Source organism: Cladophialophora psammophila (genome assembly GCF_000585535.1).
Source record: "Cladophialophora psammophila CBS 110553 chromosome Unknown aczJe-supercont1.3, whole genome shotgun sequence".
Classification (NCBI taxonomy): Eukaryota; Fungi; Ascomycota; class Eurotiomycetes; order Chaetothyriales; family Herpotrichiellaceae; genus Cladophialophora; species Cladophialophora psammophila.
In genome coordinates this window covers 1,192,314-1,207,125 of record NW_006912924.1, presented here as the reverse complement: position 1 = coordinate 1,207,125, position 14,812 = coordinate 1,192,314, and the positions used below count along the sequence as shown (strand labels likewise).

The window sequence follows — 14,812 nt, the reverse complement described above, 5'->3', positions numbered from 1 at the left end:
TCCTTTCCCAAGACGTCGAATATATATATGTATATATATATATATATATATATATATACATATATTAATATCAGCATTGAATTTGGAAAGGTGCGCTTTTCCAGTGCTTAACGGGGATCAAGTGGATGATGTGCGTTCGGAAATCGCTCGGTTGTTGAGCATTGCGCAACGAGTCACGCGTGTAAAATGACGCGTTAATCAGGGGCCCATTTGGGAAGCCCTCTTTTCCTGTCATTCCTAGTGGATTTTGTTGGATGTTGAACACCGACTGCTTTGACAAATGGACCCGACGCATGGTAATTAGGTACTTGCGGTCTTGCAAAGACAGGAAGAGCACCGAGTAGAGGACGAGAAGAGAGAGGGTATGGACCGACTGACCTGTTTTCTTGTGTTCGGTTCAGCCTTTCCACCGGCGCCACCTCGGAATCACGCCCGTCATCCTCCTTGCTTTCCTCCCTTGACCCCTTACTGGATATTAATATTCGGATCAGACGGATTCGGCAACCGTTTGACCTGTGGGCCGGGCCCAATCACAATCCTCGTCGTTGCCCTCACCGTTGTGTGGATTTCAGCCTCTTATCGGAATCCGATGCCGGTGGCTGGCGCAGTGCTTGGGGTGCTTGCTCTGGAAGTGACCAAACGGTTGGGACTTCGATGGTGTGTCCAGAGCGGTCAAGATACCCGAAACTCTCCTACGCACGCTAGAACGTGTCACCTGTGTCATCTTGACGCTATGACTGCACCGGGTGGGCAGGGGCTCCTTGACCTCCTTACACCATATATTGGAATGCTGTGCCAGCTCAGCTTCAGCCCAGCCTTGGAGCCTTGTCTACCCTATCATTTTTCCCACCACTATCGTATCCGTCACACCTTCATCGTGTAGACCGCGTGGACAGCGTGCTGTGATTCAGCTTCCTTTTTCTCCGTATATGTTACACAATTCTTTCCGCACCTCTCTGCTGCTCTAGATTTCAGCTCTGGATTTGCCCACCTCTGTTCTTCGTTGCAAACCCCATCTGATACATTTCGACCTTCTGCCCTCTCAATTTCCAAGCAGCCAGAGTTGGCCGATTGAGTTCTGCTTGCGCCCTACGCCCTCTCACAACGATGGAGGTGTCACTCTTCACTCTCCCCCCCGAAATTCGTCTGCAAATATGGTCCTACCTTGTTCAACCAACAGTGATTTACCCGTGTGGATGTGCAACGAGAGACGAACAATGTCAAGCACACCGTCTAGACGCCTGCTGCCACAACACCTCCACGTATCAGCACTGTGACAACCGCATCCTTCGAGTCAGCCGTCAAATCTGCGATGAAGTCCAGCCACTTGCGAAGCGAGCAGGAGAGAAGAGACTCTTCGTGCTGTGCAATAATCTCTGCCTCGACAATTTCTTCAAAACGCTCGACCAAAAAGACTGGAACTGGGTCAAACACCTGAGGGTGGATTTGTTCGTCGGTTGGGGCAATGACAATCAAGACGATTGGTTTCTTTGCCAGATGCGTCGCTGGGCAAGAAGATACGTGGCCGGCACCTTGAACAAGTACGATCAGGGAAGAGAGGTGACGATCCAACCGGCAGAGGAAGCCAAAGAAGACAAGAACGGGAGGAGGACACTCACTGTCGACATCTACCTTTCCTGACACCTGACCCTGTGCCACCCACTGAGCCACCACGCGGTACATCGCGGATGGTGGTACATGGCTGCTGATACCTAGTCATGCTGGACAACCCGGATGCTGCCGCGTTCTCCCTTACTCATCGATTACCCCGTCATGCCGATTGCTTAACAGTTTGGCCGCTCCATTGTCGGATGGCACACGGGCACCTGAGGTCTGGCGCAGACGACGACATCGGAGCACGATAAGCAAAACCTTGAACCTTGATGTGTCAGCGAAATGGTCGGGAAAGATAAAACGGCCGCGGGATCTCTTGGCGTTGAGGGTGTGTCTGGCGTGTGCTCATTCACGTGACTGTCTGGCGCCCTTATCATCACGTGCGAGGATGATAACAACGGTCGTTTTCCACCTCACACCAGCAAACCTCCACACCACTTTCAACTGCCTCGCCGGGTCAATGCAACCATAACCAACGCGCTTACCATTCGACTGTTTCACGCACCGAATGACGATGTCGCCTCTGCAATGGCTGGGCCTGTCCTTATAGGCTCGGCTCGTATGAGCTTCCTTCTGTAGCAGTTATCATGCACCCAAAATCCATGAGGAGCTCTCCTGATGACGAAGTGGTGCCCCTAAGAGATCCCATTTTCGGCCTCCTGTTCCATCAACATGCTATTACGAAAGCCACAATATCTTTCCAGGACAGGTATCACATTGCGGAAGCCGAATGTAACCGGAGATCCGCCTGGTGCATAGTGCTCACGGTGGGTGATTGTTTTTTTGTTGCAGGCACGGGCAATTGAAACACAATATGACACGGACGTGGGAAAAAAATGATGGGTGGAATCTTTCTTAATCACGACCAACAAGAGAGTACTGGCAATCGCCCTTGTCAACTGAGCCCGTTAATCCAAAAATGTCTTCGACAGAGTCGGCTTTCCCAATGATCTACACGGAAAGACTGCAGCTTCGGATCTTCGACCCAGCGCTTCCTTCTGACTACGATACCGTCTTAGCCATCTACGACAGCGACTTTGTAAGGCGGACGATTGGTAACCCGGGCATCTACACCCGCGACGACATCGACGCCCGCCGTGTGAGGTTCGGTCTTCTTCGCCCCAAAGACTCCTCCGATCCCACAAGACCTGCAGCCGTCCTGCCCTCCCATCCGTGGCACATCGTCTACCTCCGCGGTACCGACACGGTCGTCGGAGTCATCTCCCTGCTCCACCGCCATCCGCTCCCGTACCCCGACATGGGCTGGGCCGTGGCGGAAGAATACATGAACAGAGGTTACGCGACCGAGGCAGCGAAGGCCGCGTTGCGGTGGTGGACGGAAGAGATGCGCATCGACGGCATCTGGGCGGCCGCGTTTGACACAAACGTCGGAAGTCACAGGGTTGCGCAAAAGGTTGGCTTCGTCGACGGAGGTTCGATTCGGTTGCTGCTGTCGGACACGGTGGTTAAGGAAGCGAGAGCTTTCGTACAGCCCAAGATGGGATGGTGTCTGGATGGGGTGACCATTGATGTAAGGCCAAAGTGAGCATTGTGTGTGGCCGACGGGGAATGGAAAAAGGGAAAACAGTCCGTTGCTAGATTGAGGACTTCGCTTTGTCTCCTTCTCTGGGCTTACTCTTTTCTTCAATACTTCTCCCCTCCTCGATCGCCACGCTGAGCTTGTAATGGTGCAGTTGTTCTCTATCAAATCTACCCATTTACATAGACTAGTCTAGATCTTCCTTCGGATAAAACAGTCCCAATGCCTGCACAATTTCAACAACAACAACAACAACAACCCTACTGCCATCATCATCATCATCATCAATCCATCAATATTCCATTTCCAAAGCCCGGCAGGCCTGCAGCTGGCGACCCAAGTTAACTCCCTTGACATAGACCCATCCGTCTCGATGTATCTGGCCAATATAACGGTGCGGACTCCCCGGATGCGATCCGTGCTCCCGGGCTGATATTGTATGTGCTGGTCGTGAGGATTGTTGTCTGTCTGTCCCCGCCGCCGTGTCTAGTCCATCTGAGCATAGGTGGATCACTCGATTCTCATCCCGTCATTGCGGGGAAATGGCAACAGATACAGGTAGGTCGTCTTCGTGTCCGGCATCCATGATCATCGCAGCTGCATCCAGTCTTTTTTTTTTTTCTCTCTTTGTTTTTCGGTTTCTGTTTCCTGCCCACTGATGCTCCTCGCTTCCTTACCTTGGTCTGTAATAAGTCTCGCTGTTTTCTTTTTTTTGGTCTGGCAATCTGTTATTGAACTCTGGGGGAAATGCGAAAGGACTTCTGCCACTGGCCCTGCAGCTCCCATTCCCCCTTCCCCCTGCCCTACAATGGCTCAGCTTGCCATGGACGGAAAGCGGCGCATTGTAGGGTAGTAGAGACCTATGGGCTTTTTTTTTTTCTTTTTTTTAGACATGGAACTGCGCCTTGTACCTTGTCTCCAGGGCCGCCTTGAGGGCGTCGCAGGTCTGCTTCGCGTCGCCAAAGAGCATCCTCGTTCCGGGCATGTAGAACATCGGGTTCGGAACGTCGGCTGGTGAGACCGGGGATAATCAGTGAATGGATTTTCCTCCACAGCTGATGTGAAGTGGGCGGGGGAGGATCGAGAGATCTGTGATCAGGGAACGGGGTGCAAAGGGAGAGACGGGGCAAAAGAAAAGAAAAGTGGTTCTGTCACTCACCGTATCCGCTGCTCATCCCTCTCTTCATAACCACCACCCCTTTACTCTTCCAGGCATGCAACACGGGCATCCCGGCTATGGGACTCCCCGGCTCCAATGCAATCGGATTCACCGTGTCGTTCGCGCCAATCACCAACGTGAGATCCGTCTCCGGGAAGTCGTCGTTGATCTCATCCATCTCCAAAACGATATCATACGGCACACTCGCCTCGGCCAGCAACACGTTGCACTGTCCCGGCATCCGTCCCGCGACGGGGTGGATTGCGAAGCGGACGTTGACGCCCTTGGAGCGCAAAAGAGACACGATTTCGGCAATGGCGTACTGCGCCTTTGCCACGGCCATGCCGTATCCGACCACGATGATGACGGATTCGGCGTTGGCGAGCGCCTCGACGGTCTCTTCCACCGTGGTCTTTGTGATCTGCCCCTTGATTTCGTGCGAGGTTTGGGCGATGGGCGCGATGCCGCCGAAGAGGACGTTGGTGAGGGACCGATTCATCGCCACGCACTGTTTCCAAACAAAATGAGATGTCAGTGAATGATTCCCAAATAGGTTGAAAGAAGGGATATGCTCCGGTGGGGGGTGGTCCTTTACCATGATGTATGATAGGATGGAACCGCTGACGCCAATCAACGAGCCTACGGTTAGTAGTAAGGGGTTGTCGAGCATAAAGCCCTCCGCGACGAGGGCGAAGCCTGAATAAGCATTCAGCACGGTGATGACCACAGCTAACAACAAGCGGTCAGTACGAGGTCAGCCAGAACAAGGGACGAGCGGGAACATACGCATATCTGCTCCTCCGATAGCAGCCGTTGTGGTAAATCCCTTGGCAAAACTAAGAGCAGTGTTCGCAGATAGACACACCGCGGCCACAGCAGGCGCACCGGGCGCCATGGTTAAAAATGCACCCATCGTGCCGGCGTTGGCGGCCAGCAGACCAGAATTAATGAGATGACGGGCAGGAAGGATGGTGGGCCGAGACGACATTCGTCCCGCGAGTTTCAGGAAAGCAACGAGGGACCCAGTGAATGTTACGCCACCTGAAGATCGTTAGCTTAATTTTGTACCCAAAATAGTGGCCTTGAGAGGTTGATGATCGCAGCTGGAAACATACCGATGAGAACGCCCAAGTATGCAGTCACCATATGTAAAGTCGAGATGTCCGAGACGTGAGCCAGAACACTGCCTATGCTAGTGAGGACGGCAGCGAGACCGACAACTGAATGCAAGGCTGCAACGGTCTGAGGGAGCTCCGTAGGGGTAATGCGTCTGCCAATAAGGGCGCCTGTTTGTCGTCTTCAGTACCTCTTTCATGTGCACGGGCAGCCAGATCAGGGGGAAGCGTACCAACAACACCGCCAATAGCTGCGATCGCTCCAAACTGTGTCAACACTTCGGGAGAGAATCCTACTGCGCCGAGTGAGGCGATGATACCGGCCAGGACACCCAGTATTCCGAGCAGATTTCCCGTTCGAGCTGTTGCTTGCGATGCCAGGCCTTGGATGGATCCTAAAATGGCGAGTATTAGGTACGAACCACGGATTGTCGCTGGATAGGACTCAGTCACTCACCAATGCAGAGCAGACTGCTGACCAGATATCCAGCCTGCACAAGCCCAGCCATACCTGTGCTCGCCGATGCGATAAACCCACCAGCAAAGAGCACGCCCGGAATTGCGTACAACCATGGATATTCCGGCGGGTCCGTTGGCCGCTTGAACATATCCAACATGCGCTTCGTAATAACAAATCCGCCAGATACATTGACAAAAGCAAGAAGAACCGATAGCGCCCCGAGTACTTGTGGGATCGTTTCCGGCAGATATCCACCGCCCATGATGAAGAAGCCACCTACACCCACGATACCGGAAATGGCATTGGTAACACTCATCAAAGGAGAATGAAGGGCGGGAATCACACCCCAGACCGAACGATAGCCGATCAGGCCTGCGAGACCAGCGGTAAACGCGCTACTCATAAACAACGGAGACGTCAGTTTCCCGAGGGCAAGAGCTGCGCTCATTCCTCCAGTCACGGCGGCTGCATTGCGAGTTTGCTTTTCCCAAGGAGTCAGTTCAACGGGCTTCGATTCATGCTCAAGGTGCTGCTGTGCAGGAGCCGGAGGTGGAGCTGGTCGCGGAGCAGGAGGGATTATTTCACCATTGTGCGTAACGATGGAGCCTCGCACGACTTCGTCTTCCATGTCGATGCCAAAGTGGTTGTCCTTGGGAGAAATTGACAGTAGGAACTTTGTGATGTTGTTGGAATACAAGCTCGTTGACTGTGTGGGGAGTCGAGACGGAAAATCCGTGTATCCAATGATGGTTACATGGTTATGCACAATAAGTTTGCCAGGCTGAGTGACCTCGCAGTTCCCGCCGCCTTCTGCTGCAAGGTCAACAATCACGGAGCCAGGTTTCATGGCACTGACCATTTTCTCCGTGATCAGTTTGGGAGAAGCTTTTCCTGGAATCGCCGCGGTAGTGATGACAATGTCGACGTCTTTGCACTGTTCCATGAACAGTTTCATCTCTGCCTCGATGAATTCCTTGGACATTTCCTTACTGTACCCACCCGCCGCAGAGCCTTCTTCTTTGACACTGACTTCCAAAAAATCCGCCCCTAGCGATTGTACTTGTTCTCGAGCGGCGGAACGAGTGTCAAACCCGCGGACAATCGCGCCCAATCGGCGGGCGGTTGTGATGGCGCTCAACCCAGCAACACCGGCTCCGATGACCAGGACTTTGGAGGGAGGAATCTTTCCTGCGGCCGTGACCTGACCCGTCAAGAAGCGACCGTAGTGATTAGATGCCTCGAGCACGGCTTTGTAACCCGCGATGTTGGCCATGGAACTTAGCGCATCGAAGGCCTGAGCACGCGAAATCCGCGGGATCATGTCCATAGCGAAAGCAGTCACGCGCTGAGAAGCAAGAGCCTCAACGAGGGGCTTGTTTTGCATGGGCTGCAGAAACGAGATCAAGGCGGTCCCCTCCCGAATGTTGGGAACTTCCGACTCCAAGTTCGGTGGACGAACCTTGAGCAGAATATTGCTTTCCGCCCACACAGTCTGGCGGTCAACCACGGTGGCGCCAACATGCTCGTATACCTCGTCGGCGTATTCGGCTTCGGTGCCCGCCCCCCGCTCGACAAGAACACGCGCGAAGCCTTTCTTCAAGAGCAAAGGGATGTTCTGCGGTGCGACCGCGACACGACGTTCACCTGTAAGAGTCTCCTTTGGAATGCCAATGGTTAGTTGCGAATAAGGAACTGGAGCCGCCGGCAGGTCAGACTTGAATCTCGACCAGACCGCGACGGCCCTCGGCGGTAGTTTTATGAGACTCTTATGTTGTTGTTGGCTTTTCGAGGTGAGCGGAACCAGCCCGCGACAGGGTGAGTGCACATATCGCCTCGCGTGACGGCTCTGCCGCACACAACCATAGATGGCGCCTAACCCTGGAAATGAGTTCGAATTGTCAGCCTGGATCTCAGGCTCCCAGAATGGCCCTTCAGTGCAAAAAGCGTGTCCTAGGTACCTGAGTCTCTGAAGCTGAAGCAGCTCTTGGTTGATAGTTTAACCGACAGGGGCGCAGACCAGCTGGGCAAAGAGGCGTGAGCCATCGTGCTGTCTCACCGCCACAAACAAGCTCGATAAGAACCTTGCAAATTCGGATCTGGAGCTGCAGATAACCGCGATGACCTGCATGTCAAGCCCGAAGGTTCCCGTCAAGAAAAAAGACACGATTCTATGGCATACTCTGAGCCCGAAAGGAGGCCTTGCGAGCTTGCAGTGTAGACAAACCGCCGAATGAACAGGAGAAATTGGAGAGCAAGATGAGAAGGTGAACGTGGCAGGCTGGTGACGAAGACAATGCACCAACAACAGTCGAATTGGCCGGCAGCGGGACCTGTAAGGAACCGATGAGACTGCCGAGGAAGAAACAGGCACATGACGGCTTGGGTCATAGTACGGAGTACGGAGCACAGTTCGGAGAAATTCATCAAGCCTGAAAGCTGTGTGCGTGCATGGGTTGCATTGACTGACCTCGTGGTGAGGCTACTAGTAACAGTAGCCTCGAGTAGCCTAGGTGAATGCCCCTCCCAACGGGGTTGCTGCATCCTACGAGTCCCAAGAGCTGCCCGTGGGGGTGGAGCAGGCGGGGCGAAAATCAAGTGTGGAGGAGGGGGGTTTGGGGGGTTTGGGTAACTCTCGGAGAAGCAATGGAATGCGACCACTACTTATGACCATCACCATATCCAAGAAACTAGCTTGTGTACCTCGTCTATATACTCCCTACCTTGTCGCTAGTACCTGGTCAGCGGGCGGAGCTGTGTACCTCTGTGTCCCACTAAGCTGCAGCACAAGGCACCCCGTCAGCTACAGCCTGGTTGAGCCCGTGTCCCAGCGACCATCTGCAATGATTCCATCACCTATTTGCCCATCAGGCTGTGAGAGTTCCGTTGTGCCCACGCCTTGACCTGGCAGCTCGTGATCCATTTCAGCAATGGGTTCCAAGAATCCACGAAATGTCGTCCGGGTAATCCTCCATTCTTTTTGGAAGTCATCCTCGTTTTCGCCTTGATCAGGAGGGTCGGCGCTGGCCGGCGTCGGCTGCAGATCCCCTGATACACCATTGTCGACTTTGGGATTTTCTTTCTTCTCCTCAATATCCAGTGTCCACCTCATCCCATGGCCGCTTGCATTCCTGATCTCATACACCGCTACCCCATGGTGCAAGAGCATGACATTCCTCCAAACCGCTTGCACAAGCATATCCTCCAGTATCCTTCGTGCAATCTCGGTCTTGTTCTCATTGCTCCCTGCGGGCATGGTCCAGAATGGATGTAGTCGGCCATGCTCCGAGGAGGCACCCCCGCGCTCGAAATGTTTGCAAAGCGCCACTGCACCTGAGGACATGCGGGTTTTGGGACGCGGCGGCGCATTGAATGTATCGCGCAGGGTGGATGTTGACGGTGGAAGCAGGAAGAGTGTACCCTTTGTTTTCACCAAGCCTGCACTGCGGTATGTGGTTTCGCGATCCGAGGGGCTGTTGGACCATGGAAGGACAAGGGAAGGGTACATATTGCCCTGGACGATTTCGTTTGTAGAGCTTGTCAGGGATCGAAGTGGAACAAGCACGCAGAGCCTGTAAAGGGCGGTGAGAAGGCTTCTTCTTGTGGTAGTTTGAACAACATCGCTGCGAGCCACTGCCACAATGGTGAATCGTCAATTCATCGTAGACAAAGGAGATGATACGGCCTGCCTCGAAGTCAAGGGGGGATGGCCACAACAAAATGCATAAAAACCCACGAAGAGTGTGGTTGGGTAAACAATGCACCGGTGGTGCTCGGGGGTTCATCAGATTATCAGATTCCGGGGACCGATAGCGTCATACACTTTTGCTATGGCGAAGGTCGAAGTCGCGACTTGTGCCGGGAGGCGTCGAGGCGTCCAATCCGCAGGTCATGTTGGTCAGCTCGACGGCCTACAACGGTGTTTACACACCAAACTCAAGTGCCTAGTGGCATCATGGTGCTCCGCAAGATGGAGCAATGATCGATACTATTAGATGCATGGCACGACCTCTCAGGGCCTTCCCTCCCCTCCTTCAGGCAAAACCAATTCCTCCATCAACCTTTGCTCAATCCAACGTCTGCTTAATCCAGCCCGCAATTCATCCTCCTGTATTTCTCAGCCAGCACCCACCATGGCGTCTGCAACGGGTATCCCAGAGCAAAATCCTGCTCTTGAAGAGGAGGAGCCTCTCTTGGGACGACCGGGAGATGTCACGCAACGGCCAGGCCAGGGAATGCAATTCAATTTTGTGACCGGAACAGGTAAGGGAAGCCGCGTCGAATGCCCCCGACGGCCAACACTGTCTCTGGCATTGTTGCTAATGGGGAACCAGCTATCCTTGCCCAGGTGGGCATCGTCGTCTTGACAGCTCTCGTCTGGGCTGCGGTCTTCGAGCATGAATTCATATTTTTCTCCTACCATCCTTTGCTCAATTCCTCGGCCGTTCTCCTGCTCGTCCAAGGCGTGCTAGTCCTGCAACCCACGGCAGCTCAAAAGGACAAGATTACTGGCGCATATGTGCACTCAGCAATCAATACATCGGCAGTGGCATTGCTCATTGCCGGCTTGGTCATCATCGAGATGAACAAAGCTTCACACCCAGAAACCCGGTTCCAGAGCGTGCATGGGAAGATGGCATTGGTGGCATACATACTCATCTTCCTGCAATGGCTCCTCGGTGCCGCTGCATTTTACTTGCCTGAGACAATATTCGGCTCCATCGATCGAGCCAAGTCGCTATATAAATACCATAGGTATGTGACCCGGATTGCTGCGGTTCTGTGACCTGACAGAAGGCAGAATCTCTGGCTACGTCCTCGTGGTCTATCTTCTTGCCGTTGTTGCAGCAGCCACCCAGACAGATTACAACAAGAGGTTTATTCATATCAAGCTGTGGGCTGTCATTGTGGCAAGCATTCTGGTGCTCGCTGGTGTGATACCACGAATCAAAAAGCACAAGCTTGGATTTTGAAAAGCTCGTTGATATTATCCACCGTGTTGGCAAGGGGGTTGAGGGACGGGTCGCGTTGCATGATTTGCATGGTCCAACAGTCCTTTCTCCGACAAAGAGAGCACCTCAAGAGCTCAGATAATCAGTCCAGGTGAAAACACCAACATCAATCAAAACGGTTCAGCATGGAATTCCAGGGAAGAAACATTACAGGGTCTGGAATATGTGACACAGCCTAGCCCAAAACACGCGCTGTATCAAATGTAGCCAAAGTGGCCGCCGTGTCAAATATAGCTAACGGTACGGATTAAAAAATTAGGGCACTACTCCTTCCATGGTCGGAATGCTCGTTGTGAATGAAGGGCATCTTCGATATGGTAGCGGATGATGACCTTCATTCTGCCGTGCCATGCTGAAGTCTGTCGGATTGCCTACATCAGTATAACGCCAAACCCGAGCAGCGGTTGGACTTCAGTCTGACTGTCATGGATTGAGGGAGCTCATTCTTGAATCGGGCCGCAATTTCGTCCCGGGTTTGTTCACACTGTGATCTCTGTCGTCAACTCCCGAAATGGCACGATTGCGGCCTTTCGACAACACCACCGCTTCCCTTCGCCTCGTTCGCGATGAAAGTCTTCTCGGCTGCGAATCACCACCCTCTAGGCGTTCTATATGATGGACCTGCATACCGTTAGTGTCCAGTGATGAGGCTAGGGCTAATGGACTGGCCGAGCCAACTCGCTTGGGCTCCAACTCAGTAGTAAAAGCGTGCACCACGTCCTCTGGACCTGCGCACCGCCTTCAATTTCGTGAGCGGCGGCAAGCATGCTATCACCGTTCACTCCGACTCGATCGAGCTTTGCTTCCCGCTGCGCTCGCTTCAGAATGGGAGCGCCACAGGGACGGCTGATCTCCCACTTGCCCTGTGCGAACCGCAGTGAGCAGGAGGCGGCATCACCGCCTCCTGTACTTTGGCAGACACTCAATTTTCGGATGCATCCACTGCTGGATCGTATAAGAGCCCGGAATACCTAAGAGCCGACGCCCTTGCATTCGTCTTTGGCGTTTGTTGAGCATCACAATCTGCTGCCGCGGGCCTAAGGTGGGCAATGAGAAAACAAGGCCAGCCCGTAAATGAAAGCCGCAGAGTTCAACCACGTCCTCTAGAGGCTCTGCCAGCTGCTCCTCGCCCAAGTCCTGATGCGATTCTTCTGCTGGAAACTGCCCCTCGCTTTATACCGCTGGTATTAGACCCGCCCAATTGTACGTATGACGAGGACTGTGTGCTTGCAGCGGAGCCTCTCCCAGCGATGCCAACCCTTCCTGTACCGCGCGAAGTCGCTCTTGCGGGCTTGGTGGCCGCCTCGGTCCTGCGCCTTTCTTCCTCCTCCGCTTGTTTTGCCGCCGCTCTCTTTTTCTCCTCCTGCTCCGCTTCTCGTCGCTCGGCAGCGCGCTTTTTCTCCATGGCTTCCTCGTCGATGTCTGCAATATCTTGACTGGTACCCTGCCATGAGGGGTCAAGGATAAGACGCTGATTGTGTTCTGTCTGAGATAAGATCTTTGTCCACGTATTAAGCAGGCTTGACGCAGCGGAGACAGTGTTATTCACGGTCTGGTTCCCAAATTAGCGATCGGATCCAAGTGTGGGCAGGAGCAGATTGGATCTGTACCTTCATGTTGCTTTTGGCCTTGTGGAGACTCTGAATCACACCCTCAATAGCCTCATTAGCCTGGCGGACGCCCTGTAGTTCTTGACGCAGGCTTTCTTCATATTCTTCTTGTTCGTGGTATGTGTGTTTTGGGGCATTGGATGAGTTGCCGACTGCTTCCTGTTCCGCAGGGGCGTGCCAGAGGCTCTCGTCAAGTTCATCGGCGATCAGGCTAGAAGTGTTGTGACTCATAATGGGGAAGAGCAGTGGATGATTTTGGCCTGGTTAGGATGTCGTCGGGTTTGCATAATATGTTTGCTGGAAAAACGGTCCTGGAGAGGGGTACGCCGCAATGGAAGTCGCAAACACAGAAAACTGCTCAAGACCGCTTTACGCGTGGTGGAGACATGGCTAAGGGCGCGTCTCATCTGGGCTGCGGACCCTGGACGCCCAGACCTGCAAGCCACTGACTGCGCTGGAAGATGTGCTGTTCCAACTTCCCAGCCACTCGCCTGGCAGCCACTGCACCTGACACAGGCCCAACCTCCAACAAACTCCTCAACCTCCCATCTTGCTCGGACCTTACAATGCTGTCGCTGTACCGGGTATTCTTGTTGTAATTTGTTCTTGCCATACCGCTCTTGACCAAACTGCCTGATAGCCGGGATAGCACACTGTTGCGCTGCTTGAAGATTGGACTTCCACCCCTCGACATTGGATTCCCAGGTCCGGCAGAAACACCTTCAATTGCTTGTGAATACCACCACTTCACTGCTGCGTGAGCACCACGCGATGACTTCAACACCGCCTCTTCAAATCGCATCGACTCCTCAGACCCCCCCGACTCCTCTACATGGCCCTGCTTATGACCGTTCTATTTCCTACCCTAACCGACGACCTACAAGAACAAGCTCTCGAATCGCATCCGGCAATCTGCACTCAACTCCCGATGCGCACGACAAGGAAATTGAAGATGCGGTGACCACCCCGCGCTCATCAAGACAACCAAGATTCAGAGCTGCACCTGGAATCCAGTCTCCGGAATCAACACCAAAGCACAAGGCACCTCGTCGTGTCCAAGTCATCGCTCCTCCTTCCCCCGACAACGACAATCTCCCGCCGACCACCAACAAACCTCCTTCCTCCAAGTCGCACCTTCAACCCATGGCGTCTTCCTCCACCACGATCTCTGATGGTATGCTTCCGACTCCGGTCAAAACTCCGAGGAAGAAAATGGTTCCCAAGGCAAGCAATGCTGCTCGTGCCCTCTTTCAAGACAATACTACCAGCGCAAACAACCTGGCGGATTTTGAACCAAGCCCCAGAAGAGATCGAAAGAACAAACGCTACAACGGCTTCTCGCTCGAAAGCTTCTCCGCCGAAAATGATGACAGCCGCCGGCAGGTTCAAATTTACACCGACTCTCGTGATAGAGTTCCTCATGTCGACAAGAGCGAGTCCAACCCCTTCCTAGATCGGATGATGAACGGGGAAACTTCTTCTACTCGCAAGATTGCCGGGACCTCCAAGCGCCGCAAGATTAGTGGAGAGAGCAAGAAGATGGATCCGCAGGTGGAAGAGGCTATTCAGAAGGACGACGGCATGGTTTACGTATTGTAAGTTGCGCACCTCCTGTCATAATTCCAGATGCTGATAATTTCAAGCCGTGGCAAGAAGGTCTACCGACGGTTTGACGATGACGAGGATGAGGAAGAAGAGATCGATGCGGGTGACCTCGGTCTCTTGGAGCATACGCCCAAAGGCTCAAATGTCAAGCGACTGAGGACTCTCACCCGTCGATCAATCAAGCCCAAACGGCTTTTCCAGACTGAAGCGCAGCAAACGGCACGCGAGGCAGAACAGGAGGAGGAGGCCTTGACCGATATTGAGGAACCAACCGGTGGAAAGGAACATTCTGCAGCAGCAACGGGCGACAATGGATCAAGCGACGTTTCCCCGAATTCAGTAACAAGGAGATCACTTCGCTCAAGCGGCCCAGCTCCTCCCATACTAGAAGAAGCCGACTCACTAGGTCCCAGCCGTCGTTCAACCCAAAAAGCAAGTCCGTTCGACTCGTGGCCAAGACTCAAAAGCGGAGGACGGTCTGCAGCTGGCACTCCCAAAGGAAAGAAGCGCGGCGCGGCGGATGCAGTGGATGACGGTGTTGGGGTCATAGGTGTCGCATCCAAGAAGTCCAAGGCTTGAGATGGTGCATATCAGTGTTGAAAGGTTTTGCAGTTTGTATCCCCAGGAAATTCTTCTCGAGTGTGGATTACTAGGAGTGTATAAGATGTGATCTTGGACACAATAGCAGACGAGGGGTTTC

The 14,812-nt window shown here is 53.5% G+C and overlaps 7 protein-coding genes across 7 annotated transcripts; 3 read left to right on the top strand and 4 right to left on the bottom strand.

Moving 5' to 3' along the window:
• Positions 1-1,233: 1,233 nt before the first annotated feature.
• On the bottom strand, positions 1,234-1,683 carry A1O5_02623 (uncharacterized protein; the record flags this gene model as incomplete). Its single annotated transcript, XM_007743237.1, has 2 exons — positions 1,234-1,505; positions 1,620-1,683. The coding sequence occupies 2 exons, from the start codon at positions 1,681-1,683 to the stop codon at positions 1,234-1,236; spliced, it is 336 nt and encodes a 111-aa protein (XP_007741427.1).
• An 850-nt stretch (positions 1,684-2,533) lies between these two features.
• A1O5_02622 (uncharacterized protein) lies at positions 2,534-3,160 on the top strand (the record flags this gene model as incomplete). The annotated part of the gene is made up of 1 exon (XM_007743236.1): positions 2,534-3,160. The coding sequence occupies one exon, from the start codon at positions 2,534-2,536 to the stop codon at positions 3,158-3,160; it is 627 nt and encodes a 208-aa protein (XP_007741426.1).
• An 880-nt stretch (positions 3,161-4,040) lies between these two features.
• A1O5_02621 (uncharacterized protein) lies at positions 4,041-7,931 on the bottom strand (the record flags this gene model as incomplete). The annotated part of the gene is made up of 8 exons (XM_007743235.1): positions 4,041-4,165; positions 4,314-4,821; positions 4,909-5,042; positions 5,100-5,354; positions 5,429-5,599; positions 5,662-5,823; positions 5,886-7,766; positions 7,847-7,931. 8 exons carry the CDS (start codon positions 7,929-7,931, stop codon positions 4,041-4,043), a joined length of 3,321 nt encoding a protein of 1,106 aa, XP_007741425.1.
• A 757-nt stretch (positions 7,932-8,688) lies between these two features.
• Positions 8,689-9,393, bottom strand: A1O5_02620 (uncharacterized protein; the record flags this gene model as incomplete). The annotated part of the gene is made up of 1 exon (XM_007743234.1): positions 8,689-9,393. One exon carries the CDS (start codon positions 9,391-9,393, stop codon positions 8,689-8,691), a length of 705 nt encoding a protein of 234 aa, XP_007741424.1.
• Positions 9,394-10,018: 625 nt separating this feature from the next.
• A1O5_02619 (uncharacterized protein) lies at positions 10,019-10,858 on the top strand (the record flags this gene model as incomplete). The annotated part of the gene is made up of 3 exons (XM_007743233.1): positions 10,019-10,148; positions 10,220-10,640; positions 10,687-10,858. The coding sequence occupies 3 exons, from the start codon at positions 10,019-10,021 to the stop codon at positions 10,856-10,858; spliced, it is 723 nt and encodes a 240-aa protein (XP_007741423.1).
• A 1,129-nt stretch (positions 10,859-11,987) lies between these two features.
• On the bottom strand, positions 11,988-12,738 carry A1O5_02618 (uncharacterized protein; the record flags this gene model as incomplete). Its single annotated transcript, XM_007743232.1, has 2 exons — positions 11,988-12,449; positions 12,508-12,738. The coding sequence occupies 2 exons, from the start codon at positions 12,736-12,738 to the stop codon at positions 11,988-11,990; spliced, it is 693 nt and encodes a 230-aa protein (XP_007741422.1).
• A 540-nt stretch (positions 12,739-13,278) lies between these two features.
• On the top strand, positions 13,279-14,691 carry A1O5_02617 (uncharacterized protein; the record flags this gene model as incomplete). Its single annotated transcript, XM_007743231.1, has 2 exons — positions 13,279-14,102; positions 14,151-14,691. The coding sequence occupies 2 exons, from the start codon at positions 13,279-13,281 to the stop codon at positions 14,689-14,691; spliced, it is 1,365 nt and encodes a 454-aa protein (XP_007741421.1).
• Positions 14,692-14,812: the final 121 nt, after the last annotated feature.